Source organism: Ictalurus furcatus, chromosome 6, assembly GCF_023375685.1.
Source record: "Ictalurus furcatus strain D&B chromosome 6, Billie_1.0, whole genome shotgun sequence".
Lineage (NCBI taxonomy): Eukaryota > Metazoa > Chordata > Actinopteri > Siluriformes > Ictaluridae > Ictalurus > Ictalurus furcatus.
Window position 1 is genome coordinate 33,276,451 of NC_071260.1, and position 17,410 is coordinate 33,293,860.

At 41.0% G+C, this 17,410-nt stretch overlaps 2 protein-coding genes across 2 annotated transcripts; both read left to right on the top strand.

Annotated features, from left to right (window-relative positions):
* Positions 1–569: 569 nt before the first annotated feature.
* Positions 570–7,497, top strand: ildr1b (immunoglobulin-like domain containing receptor 1b). Its single transcript, XM_053627758.1, has 8 exons — positions 570–932; positions 1,702–1,872; positions 2,499–2,648; positions 2,812–2,931; positions 3,121–3,267; positions 4,636–4,761; positions 4,904–5,793; positions 5,959–7,497. Exons 1-8 carry the CDS (start codon positions 878–880, stop codon positions 5,995–5,997), a joined length of 1,698 nt encoding a protein of 565 aa, XP_053483733.1. The 5' UTR covers positions 570–877; the 3' UTR covers positions 5,998–7,497.
* A 762-nt stretch (positions 7,498–8,259) lies between these two features.
* me3 (malic enzyme 3, NADP(+)-dependent, mitochondrial) lies at positions 8,260–16,982 on the top strand. Its single transcript, XM_053627757.1, has 15 exons — positions 8,260–8,428; positions 8,968–9,200; positions 10,473–10,606; positions 11,247–11,396; positions 11,481–11,556; positions 11,641–11,802; positions 11,992–12,095; positions 12,174–12,283; positions 12,375–12,472; positions 12,627–12,740; positions 12,978–13,083; positions 13,290–13,432; positions 13,609–13,782; positions 13,865–13,963; positions 15,998–16,982. Exons 2-15 carry the CDS (start codon positions 8,973–8,975, stop codon positions 16,157–16,159), a joined length of 1,860 nt encoding a protein of 619 aa, XP_053483732.1. The 5' UTR covers positions 8,260–8,428; positions 8,968–8,972; the 3' UTR covers positions 16,160–16,982.
* The last annotated feature ends 428 nt before the right edge of the window (positions 16,983–17,410 follow it).

Here is a 17,410-nt window from a genome sequence, read left to right on the forward strand (position 1 = left end):
GTTGTCAAGGTAATGTGTTCTGTGTCAAAATGCAGGATTTATATGACTTCTCACTTCCATACAAATCACAGACACGCTGTAGCTAATATACAGTGAGCAGAGACTCTCCTACCTTGTTGCACTAGGCATTTCTGGGTAATTTTACAGCCCCAATCAAACTCAGTTCACATTGTATGCTTACATGCATCAGTGTCCTGAGACATGTATAAAACAACATGTCTGACACACACACATTGGGTAGGATAATTTCCTGTGTGTTCTCAAGTACTGTATCAAAGAGCAGCTCATATTTAGTGTAGTAACTTGAATATATAGAACCACAACATGGAATAATATGAATATTACTGTGTACACTTACAGCCGAAACATAGTCCAGACTCAATGGTCATGTACACGCAGGTTTTAAGGTTGAAAACCGGTCAGCGCCACCTTGTGGTAGACATTCAAAACAACGGGTTTATTTTATTTACATCTGACCAATGTACTGTAATGTACACAAATAATTAAATGCAATGATTTTTTTTGTTGCCATGAACGACATAGAGAGTGTATATTCCGTTATGTAGTATCCTAGATAGTGTTATAATGTAAGAAGTAATGTTAAATGGAGTTTCGGCCATGTTTGTACAGATGCACCTGTACAGAGCTGAGGTGAGTGACGTCACTGTCTATGGGGGAGGGGAGACAGTCGAAAGTACGGCGTTCCTGGACAGGTACTTTTACACCTGCAAACCGAGTGAAACAAGTCCAAGATATTCGAAGATATCGTTTGAAAGTATAAAATATGCTTCATTTAGACGAGTCATTTGAGAGGACTAATCGACTTGTGTGATATTTGGGTGGAAATACCGGAGAGCTTCTTCCTGCGTGTGAGACCATGGAGAGGCCGACTCTCTCAGCGGCGCTGCTGTTCTGCTACCTGTTTCACACAGGTAAACATGGCCGCTATCTGTTTACGTCTCTTTCTTTATTTACATTAATAAACTCTCACTGGGTTTGTAGAGGTTTGGGAAATTGTCTGTTTTCAGAAACGTCTTAATGAAGAAATCTGGTCACGTGACAGGCATTGAACAATTACTGAGTGTGTTTTTGGTCTAAAAGAATTGAAATATTTATATAAAAAATATTTATTTTTATACAAACAAGCATAGACTGTTACGTCCCGATTGAGTCTAGTGTTATTCACTTTTGTTTACTTAGCCTGGGTCTTAGTAGCAGTCGAAAATATGTTTACATTGTGTGTGTGTGTGTGTGTGAGTGAAAAAGTAAATAGCTTCAGAAACACTAATTACTGGAAAATATTTTGTCTAAACAATATGATTGTCAAAAATATCTGAAAAGAAAAAAAACACGGTCAGATTGTATATAAAACTGTATATAAAATCACTGCTGTGTTGAGAAGACCATAAATGACATATTGCTAAATAATAACCACAAACTGTTTATAGCATCGTGGAATTGATGGTCTATTGGCGGTCCGTTTCCACTGTTGGTACCTAATGAAGTGGCTGCTGTTGGGCCCTTGAGCAAAGCCCTTAAGCCTATGTGCTCCAGGGGCTCTGACCCCCTAACTAGCTGGGATATGCTATATATATATATTCACCGTGCTGTAATGTATATGTGAAAAATAAAGTCTTCTTCTTCAGAGTGTTTTTCATATACGCCCAAGTGATATTTAAGCCTTACTTCCATTCTATTTAGAAGTGCTTGCCGTCCAGGTATCGGTTCCACAGACAGAACGGAGCACCACTCTGTTTGCCTCAATCATCTTACGCTGCGACTACTCTACTTCAGTCAGCCCGCAAGACGTGCTGGTTACATGGCGCTACAAGTCCTTCTGCTTGGACCCTGTGCTGCAGTATTACTCAGCAGGTACACTTTGCTGTGCACTTGAACTGCAGTACATTTCACTTCACTTTCATTTCCTTTATATTGCTGCTAATCAATTGCACTAACTGTAATGCCATTTAAAAAAAAAAAAAATTGTGTACAATGTATATTTGCAACTGTTTCTGTTAATAAGCACGTGGCAGAAGCAACGAGGTTTCTTTGCCGAGTTGTTAGGCGTATTATCTGTGACAGGGTGAGCTTGGGAGACCATTGAATTTGATTGAACTGCTAGTAGAATACCCTCAGGTCGCCTGGTCAGCCCTTTTACTGTGGTATCGGGCATGTCCTGCCAAGTTCCCGGAGCAGACCCAGGAGAGATTGTACCTCAGTTGGGACTTGGGGCTTGGAAACATCTGGGGGTGTTCCAGTTCCCTGGAGGAACTGGAATCTGTGGCCAAGGATACAGAAATCTGGGTTGAACTTTTCAGCCAGTTGTCGCTCCAACCCCAAACAGGAAAAGTGGAAGGAGGAGGATGATTTAAATTAATGACCCGAACAGAGATTCAGAGAACCAGTTCTGTAAAAGACAAGCTAAAATCCCTGAGCAGTATTTTTAATAGTAATATGTTCCATCAGTTAGAGCAAATATTTCTGTTCTCTGTGTCCAGCATACCAGGCGGGTCTGAGTATGGGACAAGACCCAGCCAATGACTGTCCTGACCGCCAACGCACCATCCGCACAGTTATCCAGAAGAGAGGCACCAATGAGCCCATACTGGGGCCAGAATACCGTGAACGCAAGATCACCATCCAAAACAGTGAGCTAGCACTAGACATAACACCAAGACAGACTCAAAACCTATACACATATGGTCTTTGGTTTGGCCAGTAATTTGATGTAGCCTCTAAAGAGAGCCCACCCTCTAGTTGTGTCTGTAAGGTCAATTGAGATTAATTTGGATTTGTTGTGCTTATTTGCAGAAGCTGATCTGGTCATCACTGAGGTCATGTGGTGGGATAATGGTGTGTATTTCTGCTCCATCGATGCACCGGGAGACACCAGCGGAGACTCTGATCGGGAAATCAAACTTATTGTGTACAGTAAGTGGAACTAGCTGTTTTTTTTGGTCATATAATTGCGTCAAAATGAACACAGTACAAATTTAGCATTGATGTCTGAATCCTGAGGTAAAGCAGTTTTATGGCATCTTAAATATTGTGAGTGTTTATTAAGACGCTTTAAAAATTGTTGCTTAATAGAATGTAATACGTTGTCTATTCTCGTCTCAGATTGGCTGACTGTGCTGTTGATCATACTCGGGGCATTGCTTCTGATCATACTTCTCTGTATCTGCTGCTGTCAATGCTGCCCTCAGAACTGCTGCTGCTATGTTCGCTGCCCATGCTGTCCAAACACATGCTGCTGCCCAGAGAAAGGTACAAACCATACATAACATTAGTGCACTTATGCTCAGACACTTCTTAATTGATGGCAGACTGCAGCAAAGTTTCACAAAATCGATGTGTAGCATTCCTGCGGTGTAAAGTATAAAATCAAAGACATACTTTTAAAATTGTTTGTCTGTTGCATATATACTCAGCAAAAAAATAAACATCCTCTCACAATTAACTGCTTTTATTTCCATCAAATTTCTTAAAATGTGTAAATATCTGTATTAACATAAAAACATTTAATAACTGAGAGAACTGAAGAAGCTCCACAGACGTTTGAGGAACAGAAATGGAATAACGAGTCCCTGAACAGAGTGGAGGTGGATATCAGAAGGAACAGTCAGTATCTGGTGTAACCTCCAGCTGCTTTAAGTACTACAGTGCATCTCATCCTCATGGACTGCACCAGATTGGTCAGTTCTTGCTGTGAGATGTTCCTCCACTCTTCCACCAAGGCATTTACAAGTTCTCCATCACGTCTGGGGGGGACACACACGCTTACACGTAATTTTCCACTGCGAGGATTGTCAGATGTCCTTCCTGTCTCCCTGTAGCACCGTCTCAGACGTCTTACATTACAGACATTACAGTTTATTGCTCTGAACACATCTGCAGTCCTCATGCCTCCCTGCAGCAGGTCTATGGTCACGCAGGAGAGCAGGAACCCTAGACATCTTTCTCCTGGTGTTTTTCAGAGTCAGTAGAAAGGTCTCTTTAGTGTCCTAACTCAGAGGTTCCCAAACTTTTCCAGGGCAAGGCCCCCCCAAACGGCGTTAAAATTTGACCGAGGCCCCCCTTTTGCGAGATGTCTTTAAAACACATTAAAAATACAGACTTCTGAATATATCCCCCCTTTTTTTTTAATTAGTAATTACATCTTACATCATTAATTACATTAGGAATTAATTGTGTGTGTGTGTGGTTGTCTGAGAGTGAGAAAAAGAAAACATACATTTATTTATTTTTCACACCAAATTGTTGAGGCCCCCCTGGCGCCCCCTGGTGGCCCCCATGGGGGACGCAGCCCCCACTTTGAACACCACTGTCCTAAATTATTGTAACTGCGACCTTAATCACCGAGCGCCTGTAAACTGTTTGTGTCTTAAGGACTGTTCCACAGGTGCATGTGCAATAATTGCTTACGGTTCATTGAACAAGCGTGAAAAACATCCTTTAAACCCTTTCCGATAAAGATCTGTAAAGATTATTTGGATTTTACAAAATCTTTAAAATACAGTCTCCTGAAAAAAGGGAACGTTTCTTTTTTTTGCTGAGTATATTTCAAAATGTAGAATGTTTGTAAAACTAATGACCAGTCCTAATGGTCTCTTACTTTCTCTTGCCTCTCTGTAGTGGTGATGCAACACAGGATGATGCGTGACGCCAAGAAAGCCCTAGCTCCCTGGATGCATGGCCAACCTATTTATGCCCCTATTGGTTCTAATGGATCATCTCAGGCAAACCCTCTTCTCTACTCAGGTGTGCAACACAACTTGTCGTCAATTTCTCATGTACTTATGACATATTGAAGTGATTCAGTTACATTAAAAATACTTTTCTACTAGGCTTCTACTTATTCTAATTATGATTGACATAATTTGCTCAAATCTGTCACAAACAGGTTCCTTCTCAGAGCATTCTTCTAAACACAACATACCAATGGCAGCAATGTACCAACCCGTGCAACCTGGCCCGCATATGGTAGGTCTGCATGGTGTCCAATCCAATGGGAGTGTGCATGGTAGTGTCCATAGCAACAGTCAGATGCTAGACTTCCTGGAGAGTCAGATGAGGGGGATGGATATGGGAGCCCCAGTTCACCAGCATCCGACTCAGTATGTGGCAAACCATCTTCAGGCCCTGCCTCCTCAGCAAGTAGCCATTCAACCCCAGCCTGTGCAGAATGTACAGCCCATGCAGCCATTAACACAAGCTGTGCATTTCTCCCCCGGACCTCCTAGTATGCTTTCAGCTTTGGATGAATTGGGTGTGCACGGTGTAGAGCGCAGGGTCATCCAGTTGCCCCCCATTGTGGGCCGCGCACCAGGCCTGACCTCTAACAAGGGCTCAAGGGAAAACCGCGGAGCACCCAAACTCTCCAGTCAATCAAGCGGCAGCTCAAACCGCACAGGTCATAACCGTGATGATTCTCGGTATCCTGGGTCATCACGGCGTGGGATCCGGCGCAGCTACAGCGATGAGTCTGACCGGAACGACAGGCGGTCGGGCCGAGGTTCACGAGAACACAGGGGAGATCGAGGCACACAGAGGTCTCACCCACGTGTTCGCAGCAAAGCCGAGCTAATAAAGGAACTGCAGTTTGCAACTCCTCAACGAGACAGGAGCTACTCTCCCACGCCTCAGGGTGACTTCTGGAGCTCGGAGGACGAGGACCACGGTCACAGAGGGACGTCAAGATCCCGTGACAGAGCTTGGCCTGAGAAACCACCTAGTTACTCATCCATTGAAATCCAACCTGGCCATAGCAAGAGGACCAGTGAACACAACTCGGTGAGAATTTTAGGGTAGTGATTGGAGAAAGGATCTAAATGCCTCTCTTTTCCTTTTTTTTTTTTTTTTTCTTTTACATGATATCATACTAACTCCAACTCCCCCATCCCCTTGTTTGTGTCTTTGCCCATCCCCTATGCTATCCTTCCTTTCTCTGTGTCTTAGGACAAGAGCTCTCGCAGTGCTGTCAGCGTTGTCATCTGAAGCCTCTCTGTGCTTTGTACTGTATTTTCACAGTGAGTGCCTAAGTTAGAATGATTGTTTCTGTAATAGAGATTGTTGTGAGTATCATTCTGAGATCGTAGACAGCAAGAACAGAATACAAGAACAGAATACAAGAACAGAATACAAGAACAGAATACAAGAATAGAATGAATTCATGTAATTTTAAGCTTCATATCCTATGTTTTTATATGGCTCATTTTATGCTCTGTATTTTCACGTTTTGTTTAGTTTTCACACTTCAATAGGCTGCACTTCAGCTAGAGTGCTGAACTTTAAACATTTAAACCTTTTTTTTACTAAATAATTGTCTTTTTATAAGGTGATTTTATTTTTTTATTTTAGAATGTCTGTATTATTATTTGAATCCTTTTTTTTTTTGTTATGCAGCAGGTTTGGTCTCATTCTTGGTGCTGTTTGGTTATGTACAAAATGAAGGAAATCTTGTTACACACAGTTTGTTATAATAATCTTACTCTGTGAGAAGCCTCATGGTTCTACATGCTCTATATCCTTATCCTTCCAGAAAACTAGACCAGTTATTTTTTTATGTTTTCTGGAACCTAATAGTAAGTTAGCTTGTTTTATGTAAAGGCGTTTTTATTTAAATGCATTTTCCGTCCTTATTTGGGATTTTAAAAAAAAGTCACTCTGAGCTGAGCATGTAGGAGTTCATAAGAGCTGGTGTCTGAATGTTGGATTTGAGGCTTATTTTGGGTGTTGAGAGAGTGAGAGTGACTTCATTGTCCTCCCAAAAGCTTTGACTGGACTAAAATTTGGATTTTGTCTAATCAAAATAAGGTAGTAAATGATTTAGGCCTGCAGTAGCTAATTATTAACAAAATCATGAATATTTAACCAGTAATTTAACCTTGATCAGTTGGATGGTACAGAGCTAGAAATAGTTAATTGAGGGATATACCACTAATGTTAGTGGTGCCACCAAGTATAACAAACAATAGTTTATATATAGTATAAATCTATTTTGTTTACTTCTGAAAAGTGAACGTGTTCAGATAAGAGGTAGTAGAATTCCTTTCAATATTTTTTTTCTTCAGAAACTGATGATAATTCCATTTATATAGTGCTTTTCTTGGCACTCAAAGCGCTTTATATAGTATTGGGGGGACATGATTAGGGGGCCATGATAGAGAAGGGCCAGTGGGGGAATTTCACCAGTGGTTATACCCCTACTGTTACTGTTTACTGTGTCCTGGGATTTTTACCGACCACAGAGAGTCAAGACCTCGGTTTAACGTCTCATCCGAAAGACTGGTCCAGCAAAATGATCTATGCGTTAATGGTTTAAAATTGAACTAATTGTGTACTTATTTTGTTTTGCACAGCAAGATGAAATATGAGAGTTCTGTATTTTTCTTTTTTGTTTGTTTGTTTGTATTTTTTTTTTGTCTATGAAGATGTTTTCCATCATTGTGACAGTGTCTGTAATTGCAGATAGACAAATAAATAATTTTCAAATAACTTATTGGCTGCACAGGTAATGTTGGGTCGATCTGGAGTTTCACACAGTTCTCACTATGCCCAGGTGGGGTTTTCTTCCATCTTCCAAAATGCCAGTATGTGGATTTGTCAACACTAAATTTGAAATTGCCCCCAAGTCTCTACGTTTGTATGTGTTTCCCTGTGATTAACAGGCGTCCTCCTCGGGGTGTATTCCTGCCTCAGGCCCGGTGTTTGCATTTGCACTGGAATAGATTTCAGATCTGAAAAGAAGTTGAAGATAAATGAATGAATAATTGTCTACACAGTATGTGCAGATGCTCTTTTATGTCGTTTGTCCTACACGGAATAATTATTATTCTATTTACAAAATAATTATTTTATTTTATTATAATTATCTTGTAATTATTGTTTGTAAAAAAAAAAAAAAAGTGTGTATATATATATATATGCACACATTATACATATACATACATGTGTGTGTGTGTTCATGAAGAGGCTTGAACAAAATAACGTGTACATGTTTCCCTTTCATCGCCGAGAAGTTTGAAGTGAGAAGCCATCTCGGAAAGATAAGACTACAAATAATACAGTAGGCTGTGTTCCAATCGGTGTGTCACCATACTCAAAAGTATGTGGTGTAGTATTCTTGTAGACTATTTAGTAAACCAGTGCGATTTAAGACACAACATTCTATTTGGACATAAAGACGGTCCGCCCTACGTCGCCCGTGCTGATTGGTTAGCTGAGGGGAAAGAGGGCGGGGTCAGATATCAGAGCGTTAGGAAGTGAAAGAGTCAATGTCAAACAAGCTTGAATCGGCGGTTAGAGCTGCTACATCCCTCACCCTCACCCTCACCGGTAAACAACAGCAGACGGGGAAGCAGGTTCTGTCTGAAATCCTTCTGAGCTGTTCCACAGGATCAAAGGCAAGCCGACTGGGATTTCTCAGGTAGTGTTATTTTTCTGAGAGGATGTGTGTTTGTAGTCAGCTCTAGCAGATAGTAATGAAAAGCCTAACAGCCATCTCGCTACATTTCTAACGTATAAGTTCATTTCATGTAGCTTTTGTCTACCGTCGCTACATATTAAGTGATATACTACTACTACTACTACTACTACTAATAATAATAATAATACTGTTATTATAGTAGTAATTCTAAGGTCTCTTTAAAAGGCGCACTCATACTGTAGTGTGTTATAATTTAGGCAACGCCCTTTAGTTGTTTTCATAAACTCTCAGACGCTTTATCTCTGCGTTTCTGGTGGTTATTATTACTAAAGGACGAACTTGCCGAAGTCGTGTAAATGCGCTCATCCACCCTACATAGGTGCACTACATTGGATATGAAGTAATGGCTCCTCCCCCTACATGGTGCACTGTTGTGTACAAAAGAACGCAATTGGGATGCAGCCCTGGTCATAGTGCTTTGTCAGACGTTGATGTATGGCCAAATGTCCACCCACATTGTTTCCACGCTCTCTCTTTAGGAAACATGAACTCTCTTTCTGGAAAAGGTGTGCTGTCTCTGTGCAGACAGACCACCAACTCCCTCCGCGTGTTGGTCAACAGCACTCCTTCGGCTCTTCCTCCGGGTCATGGACTCACCAGATCATTGGTAGGTGCACAGAGAGTGTGTCACTCGGCTGCAAGCTCCAAACCCAGCAGCATCAGGACCAAAAAGCGGGGTTATGACATCACAAGGAACCCCCACCTCAATAAGGTAATTAGCTTGCATGCGATGTAAGGATGCGAGCCCCATTGCTTGTGCATGCAGGGTACCGATGCTCTGATCAAAGTCATTTCCAGTTCTACATCAAAGAATGTGAGAAGGTTTCTAAGTAAACTGACGCTCAGCTAGACAAGGTGCAATATATGTGCTTGATCAACGCTATTATGAGTGTTTACAGCAGAGAAAGCAGAGTTTGCATAGCACAGACCTGCTAAAACTGGACAGCTTAATGATATGATACGTAATAGCATAAAACCACTATTGCTTTTTATTTGCATACATCATCCGGATTCCCATATTCTGATATACAGTGTTGTGTGGCGTACATATTACGATAATGTTTAGTCATTTGGCAGATGCTCCCCCCCCCCCCCCAACAGAACAACTCACTAAAGGTGCAACTGTGTAAATTCAAATGTACTTGGAGAACCTGTAAGGAATCTTGCTCTGAAATAACACCAACTATCGCGGGTGTTTGTTAGTGTTAGAGTAGTCTAGATAATAACCACCAAGTACAAACTCAAAGCCATAGTTACGTGCTCAAAGAATAAATGGAGAAAAATAAAAAGACACGTTGTCCTAGAGTTTGTCTGAAGTAGGTTTTTAGACCTTATAAGACCATGATTAGATCTCAAAAATGCACATGCCAAAGCACCCTGAAGCACTGATCTAATTCATGAGTTCTGGAGAATTTCCTCCAGTATGGAGAAGTGGGAGTTATGCTGCAGGATATGACTCAGTGTTTTTCACAAGCAGGTCTTGAACTAATCTCTTATAATGCTTTCATTTGTACTATTTTGTTTATGAAGGAGGAAGCAGGATTTTTTATAGAGGCAAAAAGAGTTAAAAACAAGGACAGTCCGATCCACATTAGAGATAGTGAGTGAGAGAGAGAGTGTGAGTGAGAGTGTGAGAGAGGGAGAGAGAGAGTGTGAGTGAGAGTGTGTGTGTGTGAGAGAGAGAGAGAGAGAGAGAGAGAGCAAGAGAGAGAGAGAGAGTGTGTGTGTGTGAGTGAGAGTGTGAGTGAGTAGGCAGCGTAACAGGGTGGGACCATGAGACAGAATTTCCATTGGGCAGAAATAAATAGACTCAACATGTGGTGTGTGTTTCCTTTGCTTATGGAAGCTTGCCTAGACTTCGAGACTGACCCAAAAGCAGTTGGAGTACTTTATATGATGCAGATTATGAGATGATTGGGTTTTTGTCCTGTAGCAGCAACATGCTTTGGTTGTGATTCATGGTGCTGTGGTTTTTGGCTCACAGGGCATGGCGTTTACTCTGGAGGAAAGGCTCCAGCTGGGCATCCATGGCCTTCTGCCTCCATGCTTTCTCTCCCAAGATGTCCAGGTGCTCCGTGTCATGAAGAGCTATGAGACACGTTCCAACCCCCTTGACAAGTAATGTTTGCATAATCCTATAGTTCTGAATGAGCCTTTATCACCATGAAGGCATCTAAACATCTCATAAACAGTATAATGAATAACAGGTTTGTTTCTACTGAAGTTCCCGAATCTTTTGAACTGAATGAGGACCGTGAAGTTTCTGGAGATGTTCCTGGTTTGTGTTTCCTTCACGCTGCAGGAACCATAAATATAACTGTAAAATAACTGAAATGAATCAAATTGTGCACCATTTCAGCAACAAGGTAAAACACTGTGGTTGAGTTGTTCATCATGGTTTTGCTTTTCTGTGTGAAAATGATTAATGATTAAATTAATGTAGCTGTTTGAACCAGCTCACAGCACACGGCATGCAGGTTCACATTTTCATGCTATTTTCCCCATTCAACAAAATACACGTGAATACGAAATACATTCCCTTGTTGTATTTGATTCACTTGTATAAAAATAAAGGAAATGCTGCAAGTAATTACTTTTTAGATTTTTTTAAATGGTGTGTTAAGAGAGTTATTCATTATGCAGATGCCTGTGTTCCACCTGGACACACCTATTTAGTTCTGTTTACTGTACACAAAGGAAATGTTTTTTTCCCTTTGTCTTTTTTATTTAGTTATTTATTTTTAAACTTTTTTCCCAGATACATTTTGCTGATGACCCTGCAGGACAGGAATGAAAAGCTCTTTTATCGTTTGTTGACCTCAGACATTGAGGAGTTCATGCCTATAGTTTACACTCCCACTGTGGGACTGGCCTGCCAGCAGTATGGCCTGGCATTCAGGAGACCACGGTACATAATTCTGTCTGAACTGACACATATAGTACATTTAAACCGAGATTATTCACTAATAATGGTTCTTTCTGTGTCTTCCAGAGGACTTTTTATTACCATTCATGACAAGGGCCACATAGCCACCATGTTGAACTCATGGCCAGAAGAGAACATCAAGGTGTTAGCACAGAAACATCACATGTAGAGGTATGATTCGGCATTTTCAATTATTTTACGTGTGTGTGTGTGTGTGCTTTATTAGGCCATTGTGGTAACTGATGGTGAAAGGATCCTGGGGCTTGGAGATCTGGGTAGCTATGGAATGGGTATTCCAGTGGGAAAGCTGGCTCTCTACACAGCCTGTGGAGGAGTGCACCCTCAGCAGTGCCTGCCTGTGCTGCTGGATGTGGGTACTGACAATGAGGTACACAGTGCTTTTGTGTTCATATCATTCATTCAGCTTTAGCTTCAATGTCATTGCACCGCCTCAGCTGATGAATTTCAAACAAATTCTGAAATTGAATCAAAGAGAAATCGCAGAATAATCTCTGTCACGTCTCAGAACATGCTAGAATGTGTCTGGTTAATGGAATAACTTCTATGATCTGGTCAGACCCTTTTGAATGATCCCTTGTACATTGGACTGAAGCACAAGCGGGTAAGAGGAAAAGAATATGATGACCTTATCGATGAGTTCATGCAGGCTGTTACAGACAAGTAAGTATCAAGCCTATCAGAGTGTCAGTCGTGAAAGCTGATAGCGTAGAAAATGATTAACGCTGGTCTGTGGTGCAGGTATGGGATGAACTGTCTGATTCAGTTTGAGGATTTCGCCAACAGCAATGCTTTCCGCATTCTTAACAAGTACCGCAACCGATACTGCACCTTCAATGATGACATCCAAGGTAGGTTCAAATCTCAGATTTGAACAGCAAAACATTTCAGATATCAGTGTGTAAACAAAAAAAATCACTAAATAAAGTATTACCCTTTCAGGAACAGCATCGGTGGCTGTTGCTGGCATTTTAGCTGCTCTGAAGATCACCAAAAACAAACTGTCTGATCATACTTTTGTGTTTCAAGGAGCAGGAGAGGTACTGTTGTGTTTTCAGAGCTATAGAACACATGTAACTTTGCCCTCTGAATTGAACCACCTCAAAATTGTTATTCACCTATGTTAGAAATAGCTGAATCTAATTACGTTAGATATGTTATATTTTGATTGGTTATTGTTAATCATGTGGTCAGGCTGCCTTGGGCATTGCTCATCTGCTCACTATGGCCATGGCTAAGGAAGGAGTGTCCCATGCTGATGCTGTCAAGAAGATCTGGATGGTGGACTCTAAAGGGCTAATTGTTAAGGTAACTGATAGTGTGGTAACCCTCTGAGTAGTCTGCACACGTGCTTATATTATCATTACGCTAAGATGTGGCTGCCTCCTACACCATGGCTGGAAATGGGTCTTTATGGTGACTAAATTAAGGTGTAGAATTTAATTACATGATTCAAATTATATGTCACTTCTAGGGAAATCAGTCAGTCCTATGTGCACTGTACAGCGCATGTCAAGCACTTCTTTTATGGCTTGTGCCTTTCAGGGCAGAAGTCACCTGAACCATGAGAAGGAAGAGTTTGCCCATGAACATCCTCAAATAAGGACTCTGGAGGAGGTGGTGACGACCATTAAGCCTACAGCTATTATTGGTAATTATGCACTCTGCTGTACAGTAGTGCATTCAGACAAATGAGCATGACTGGTTAATGTTTAGTGAACAGAATACGTAAGGCCTATCACATCTTTTTACATAAAGATAACATTTACAATGCCGTATTTGCAATGCACTCATGGGTTTATGGAGAAGAAAGGGTTTCGGTAACTGAATGAACGTATTTTCATTTCCTTTGTGAAGGTGTTGCGGCCATTAGTGGAGCTTTCACCGAGAAGATTATAAAGGACATGGCATCCTTCAATGAGAGGCCCATCATATTCGCTCTCAGCAATCCCACCAGTAAAGCAGAGTGCACTGCGGAGCAGTGTTACACACTCACAGAGGTAGTGCAGACCCCCCAGGTCTCACACTACCTTAGAGTCAATGTACATGCCTGATTGATTTTCGAGATAAAGAGGTCATTGATCATGTGATATATGCTTTATGGCGGGATTATGATAGCTTGCTCCTTGTAACATTGCACTTCCTGATATAACTTGTGTGAACTGTCTGTTGTCAGGGTCGTGGCATTTTTGCCAGCGGTAGCCCTTTCAAGAAGGTGACTCTCTCAGATGGACGCACTTTCTACCCAGGCCAGGGTAACAATGCGTATGTGTTCCCTGGTGTTGCACTGGGTGTCATTGCCTGCAGGGTGCGTCATATATCTGATGATATTTTCCTCACCACAGCAGAGGTAAATATGCATTTTAAATACAACGATCAGACAGATCACTCTGTAAAGAAAGTAGACTGAATACATTCGATGTGTGTATCAGGCAATAGCTGACATGGTTACAGAGGAACATCTGGCTGAAGGCAGATTGTACCCCCCTCTCAGCACCATCAGAGAAGTGTCCTTCAAGATCGCCATGAAGGTTAGTGACAGGAAGTCATCTTGGAACTTTCATGACAGTTAAACACCACCATTTTTCCTTTTGCTGTTTGTTCATCTGAGTACTTATAAATGATAGTATGCCGTTGGAGAGATTTGAATGCACTCATGTAGTTACAGTGGATATAAAAAGTCTACACGCCCCTGTTTTAAAACTGCATGTTTTATGTGAGGGGATCTCCTGTGTACAGCCCCCTTCAAGTCATTCCACAGGTTGTTGATAGAATTTAGGTCTGGGGTCTGACTGGGCCATTTTAAACATTGATCATCTTCTTCTGAAGCTATATTATTGTTGACTTGGATCATCATGCTGGAAGATGACATTTTTCTTCATCTTCAGCTGTTTAACAGAGGCCTGAAGGTTTCGTGCCAAAATAGTTGGAATGGTATCTTGATTAGAGCCCCAGTGCCAGCTCAAGAGAAGCAGCCCCATAGCACGATACTTCCACCTTGTTTATTGGGCAGTTAAACTATTTGCACCAAACATGTCTTTTAGAATTATGCCCAAAAAGTTCTACCTTGGTCTCATCAGACCAGAACACATTTTGGCAAAATTTAGACAAGCTTCGTTTTTTTTTTCTTCATGAAAGGGTGGCGAGACAGAAGCCCTTTCTCATATCCCAGATATGTGAGGAATATGAGAGATTGTTGTTACATGCAGGGAGTGACCATTACTTTCCAGATATTCCTGCAGCAACTTTAATGGTCTCTTGGAAGCCTCCCTGATAAGTTTTCTTCTTGTCCTTTTATCTATTTTGGAGGGACGTCCTGTCCTGTAATGTCATCTTTTGATGATGGCCTTCAGTGTTACATGGTACAATGAATGTTTTGGAAATTCTTCTGTCCCCCTCTCCTGATCGTTACCGTTCGACAATGAGATCAAGTGCATGCTTTGTAAGCGCTTTGCTTCAGCAATCAGATGAAACCATGAAGAGGCGAAGAAAATCCACAGAAACAGCTGATATTTATTTGGGGGGGGGGTTAATCAGAATCACTTCACTGATGTTCATTATTCAGCGCACTTCATTACATGATGCACATTCATTATTACACGTGTGTAATAGTTACTTTTATATATGAATCTGAATGTTACTGGTAAATTCCAAACACAATCACGTCTCATTATAAAAGGGTGCTAATACTTGTGAAACCAGGTTATGGCTCTTCTTTTACTCTGCCCCCCCACCCCCACAAAAAATGTTGCTATTTGTTTTCACTTGAATTTTGTTGGTTGCTAGATCACATTGAAGGTTGAAATAGATCTGACATGATTTATCTTGGTTTCATATTTCTATAGGTATGTGTACCTTTTATATCCACTGTATCTTATGTGGTTATAACCTGTTGCCCAAGTTTGTTTGTTTTTTTTTTTTGTTTGTTTGTTTTTTTTTTTTTACTGAACCATGAGCGTGCTGGACTGGCACAGTGGTCTAAAGTTTGCTCTTTTACCCGTTGTGACTTATAACTGAGAGAGGAAACAACAGAGCAGTTGAGGGTTAAAGGCCTTGCTCAAGGGCCCAACAGTGGCAGTTTGATGATGCAGGGATTTGAACTCACGATGTTCTAATCAGTGGCGTAACGCCCTGACCAATTCCTGACAAAACCATGGCCAGTAGTGAATGGGAATCCAAAAGAACATAATCGACCCTGCTGTTTGGGTAGGAAAAATGGCCTCCCCCTTTCCCTGCTCCATCTGATTGGAGAAGTCTGCCAGCTCATGTATACAGCATAGAGGATTTAGCCATCTCCTTTAATTTCCCCTTGGGATCAATAAAGTCTTATCTTATCTTATCTTAAGCATGTTCAGTTGCTTATGCAGCATTTTTTAAAAGATGCACTGACTTCACACCTTGGAACGTTAGTCTTTACTCCCCTACATAGGAATTGGCACAACTACACGTAGGCACAACTAATCGGTCAAGTAAGAAAAAAAGTTATTTGAGTAGCAAAGTATATGTCTTGTGATATCAGTGCATTTATTTCCCCTTAATGTCCCACTCTTGTACTTCTCTTTCAGATTGTAGATTATGCTTATAAACACGATATTGCTAACTGGTATCCTGAGCCCAAGGATAAAGAAGCCTTTGTGTTGTCACATGTCTACAACTCTGACTACGACTCCTTTACGCTGGACTCCTACACGTGGCCAAAGGAGGCCATGGCGGTTCAGGATGTGTAGCTTCTCTGGCTGCTAGCTTCTCTCTCCTGCCTCTCAGAGGGAGCCACATGCAGCACCATGCCTCAGCTCATCATCTAGCGTGCTTTTTTTTATTCATAATATATATTTTTCTTCCTTCTCTATATCTAGACTTGGCTAGATGAAATGAAGACCTCCCATTCTTGAAACATTGCCCCTGGTTGCAGGTGCCAAAGGGTCTGCCTGTGTAATTCATTAAATGCTCAGACTCCAAAACACGAGCACATTAAAATAATTTTAAATAGATAAATATTCATTTTACGCCACTCCATGATTAGCGCCGCACTGTTGTGACTGTGCACTCCAGTCTATTTGTATATAAAATCCCTCTTTTTAAAAACACTCCTTTCTTTGTGATATGATTTTCCTCCAGCATCACCTACGGTTACGCTGCTGTTATCTATTTAGGGACGTCATATTCGTTTACAGTAACTGCCTGTAATGAGTTGAAGACTTCCATCAAGAAAACTGTTCCACTTATTTGCTTTTATTGTAAACTCCACTGCCTGCATTGTCATATGGATTACGCCAAAGGATGGCTTGTATCAGATATTTTTAATTACAGTAGCAGTGAATTATGTGTCGACCTCAACAGATTACTATTTATATTATGATGTAGCCCATAAGTCCTGAGTGGAAACTAAGAAATGTGTAGTACTGTGCTGAGTGTGATTCGAAGGATTGTTGCTATCTATTCTCGGTTTATGAACATTTTATGCTTATTAGTAGTACACTACAAAAGAATTCTATTTTCAGATATTCAAGGAAGGGCAAACAACGGTTTTGAATAAATAATTAAATCACACTTGTTTGTGTTGTAGTGATGAAAGGGTATCTGGAGAAAGGTCAAGGATTTTGGACATAAGTATGGTTGCAACTGATGTTTTGGATAATCATAATGAATTATTATAAATATATTATTTAAAAACACTTCCATCTTTTTCAGTCCTTTCCGTGATTAGAAAGGATTAGCAAATTTAATCCAGATTGCTATCTAGCTAGCTACGTAACTAGCTACTAGTTTTTAACATGTCTTTAGAGTGTAATCAGAAACCATCAGAATTGCACCATCTGCTCATAAAAAATGTTTTCAATGCTGTGATCAACAAAAGAGGAGAGTGTGAGATTCTCTCGTGGCCTCATTTGTAAAGTAAGTGGGGTATGTAGTATTGTGACCCCTATGGGGTCTGAAATAACACCCTGTACACCTGTAGCTCCTCTGGAAGCTTCCTC

Coding starts and splice junctions, on each gene's coding strand:
- ildr1b (XM_053627758.1), top strand. CDS start 878: ATGGAGAGGCCGACTCTCTCAGCGGCGCTGCTGTTCTGCTACCTGTTT. Junction 933..1,701: donor CTGCTACCTGTTTCACACAG/GTAAACATGGCC, acceptor CATTCTATTTAG/AAGTGCTTGCCGTCCAGGTA. Junction 3,268..4,635: donor ATGCTGCTGCCCAGAGAAAG/GTACAAACCATA, acceptor GCCTCTCTGTAG/TGGTGATGCAACACAGGATG.
- me3 (XM_053627757.1), top strand. CDS start 8,973: ATGAACTCTCTTTCTGGAAAAGGTGTGCTGTCTCTGTGCAGACAGACC. Junction 10,607..11,246: donor CGTTCCAACCCCCTTGACAA/GTAATGTTTGCA, acceptor CTTTTTTCCCAG/ATACATTTTGCTGATGACCC. Junction 13,783..13,864: donor TTTTCCTCACCACAGCAGAG/GTAAATATGCAT, acceptor TGTGTGTATCAG/GCAATAGCTGACATGGTTAC.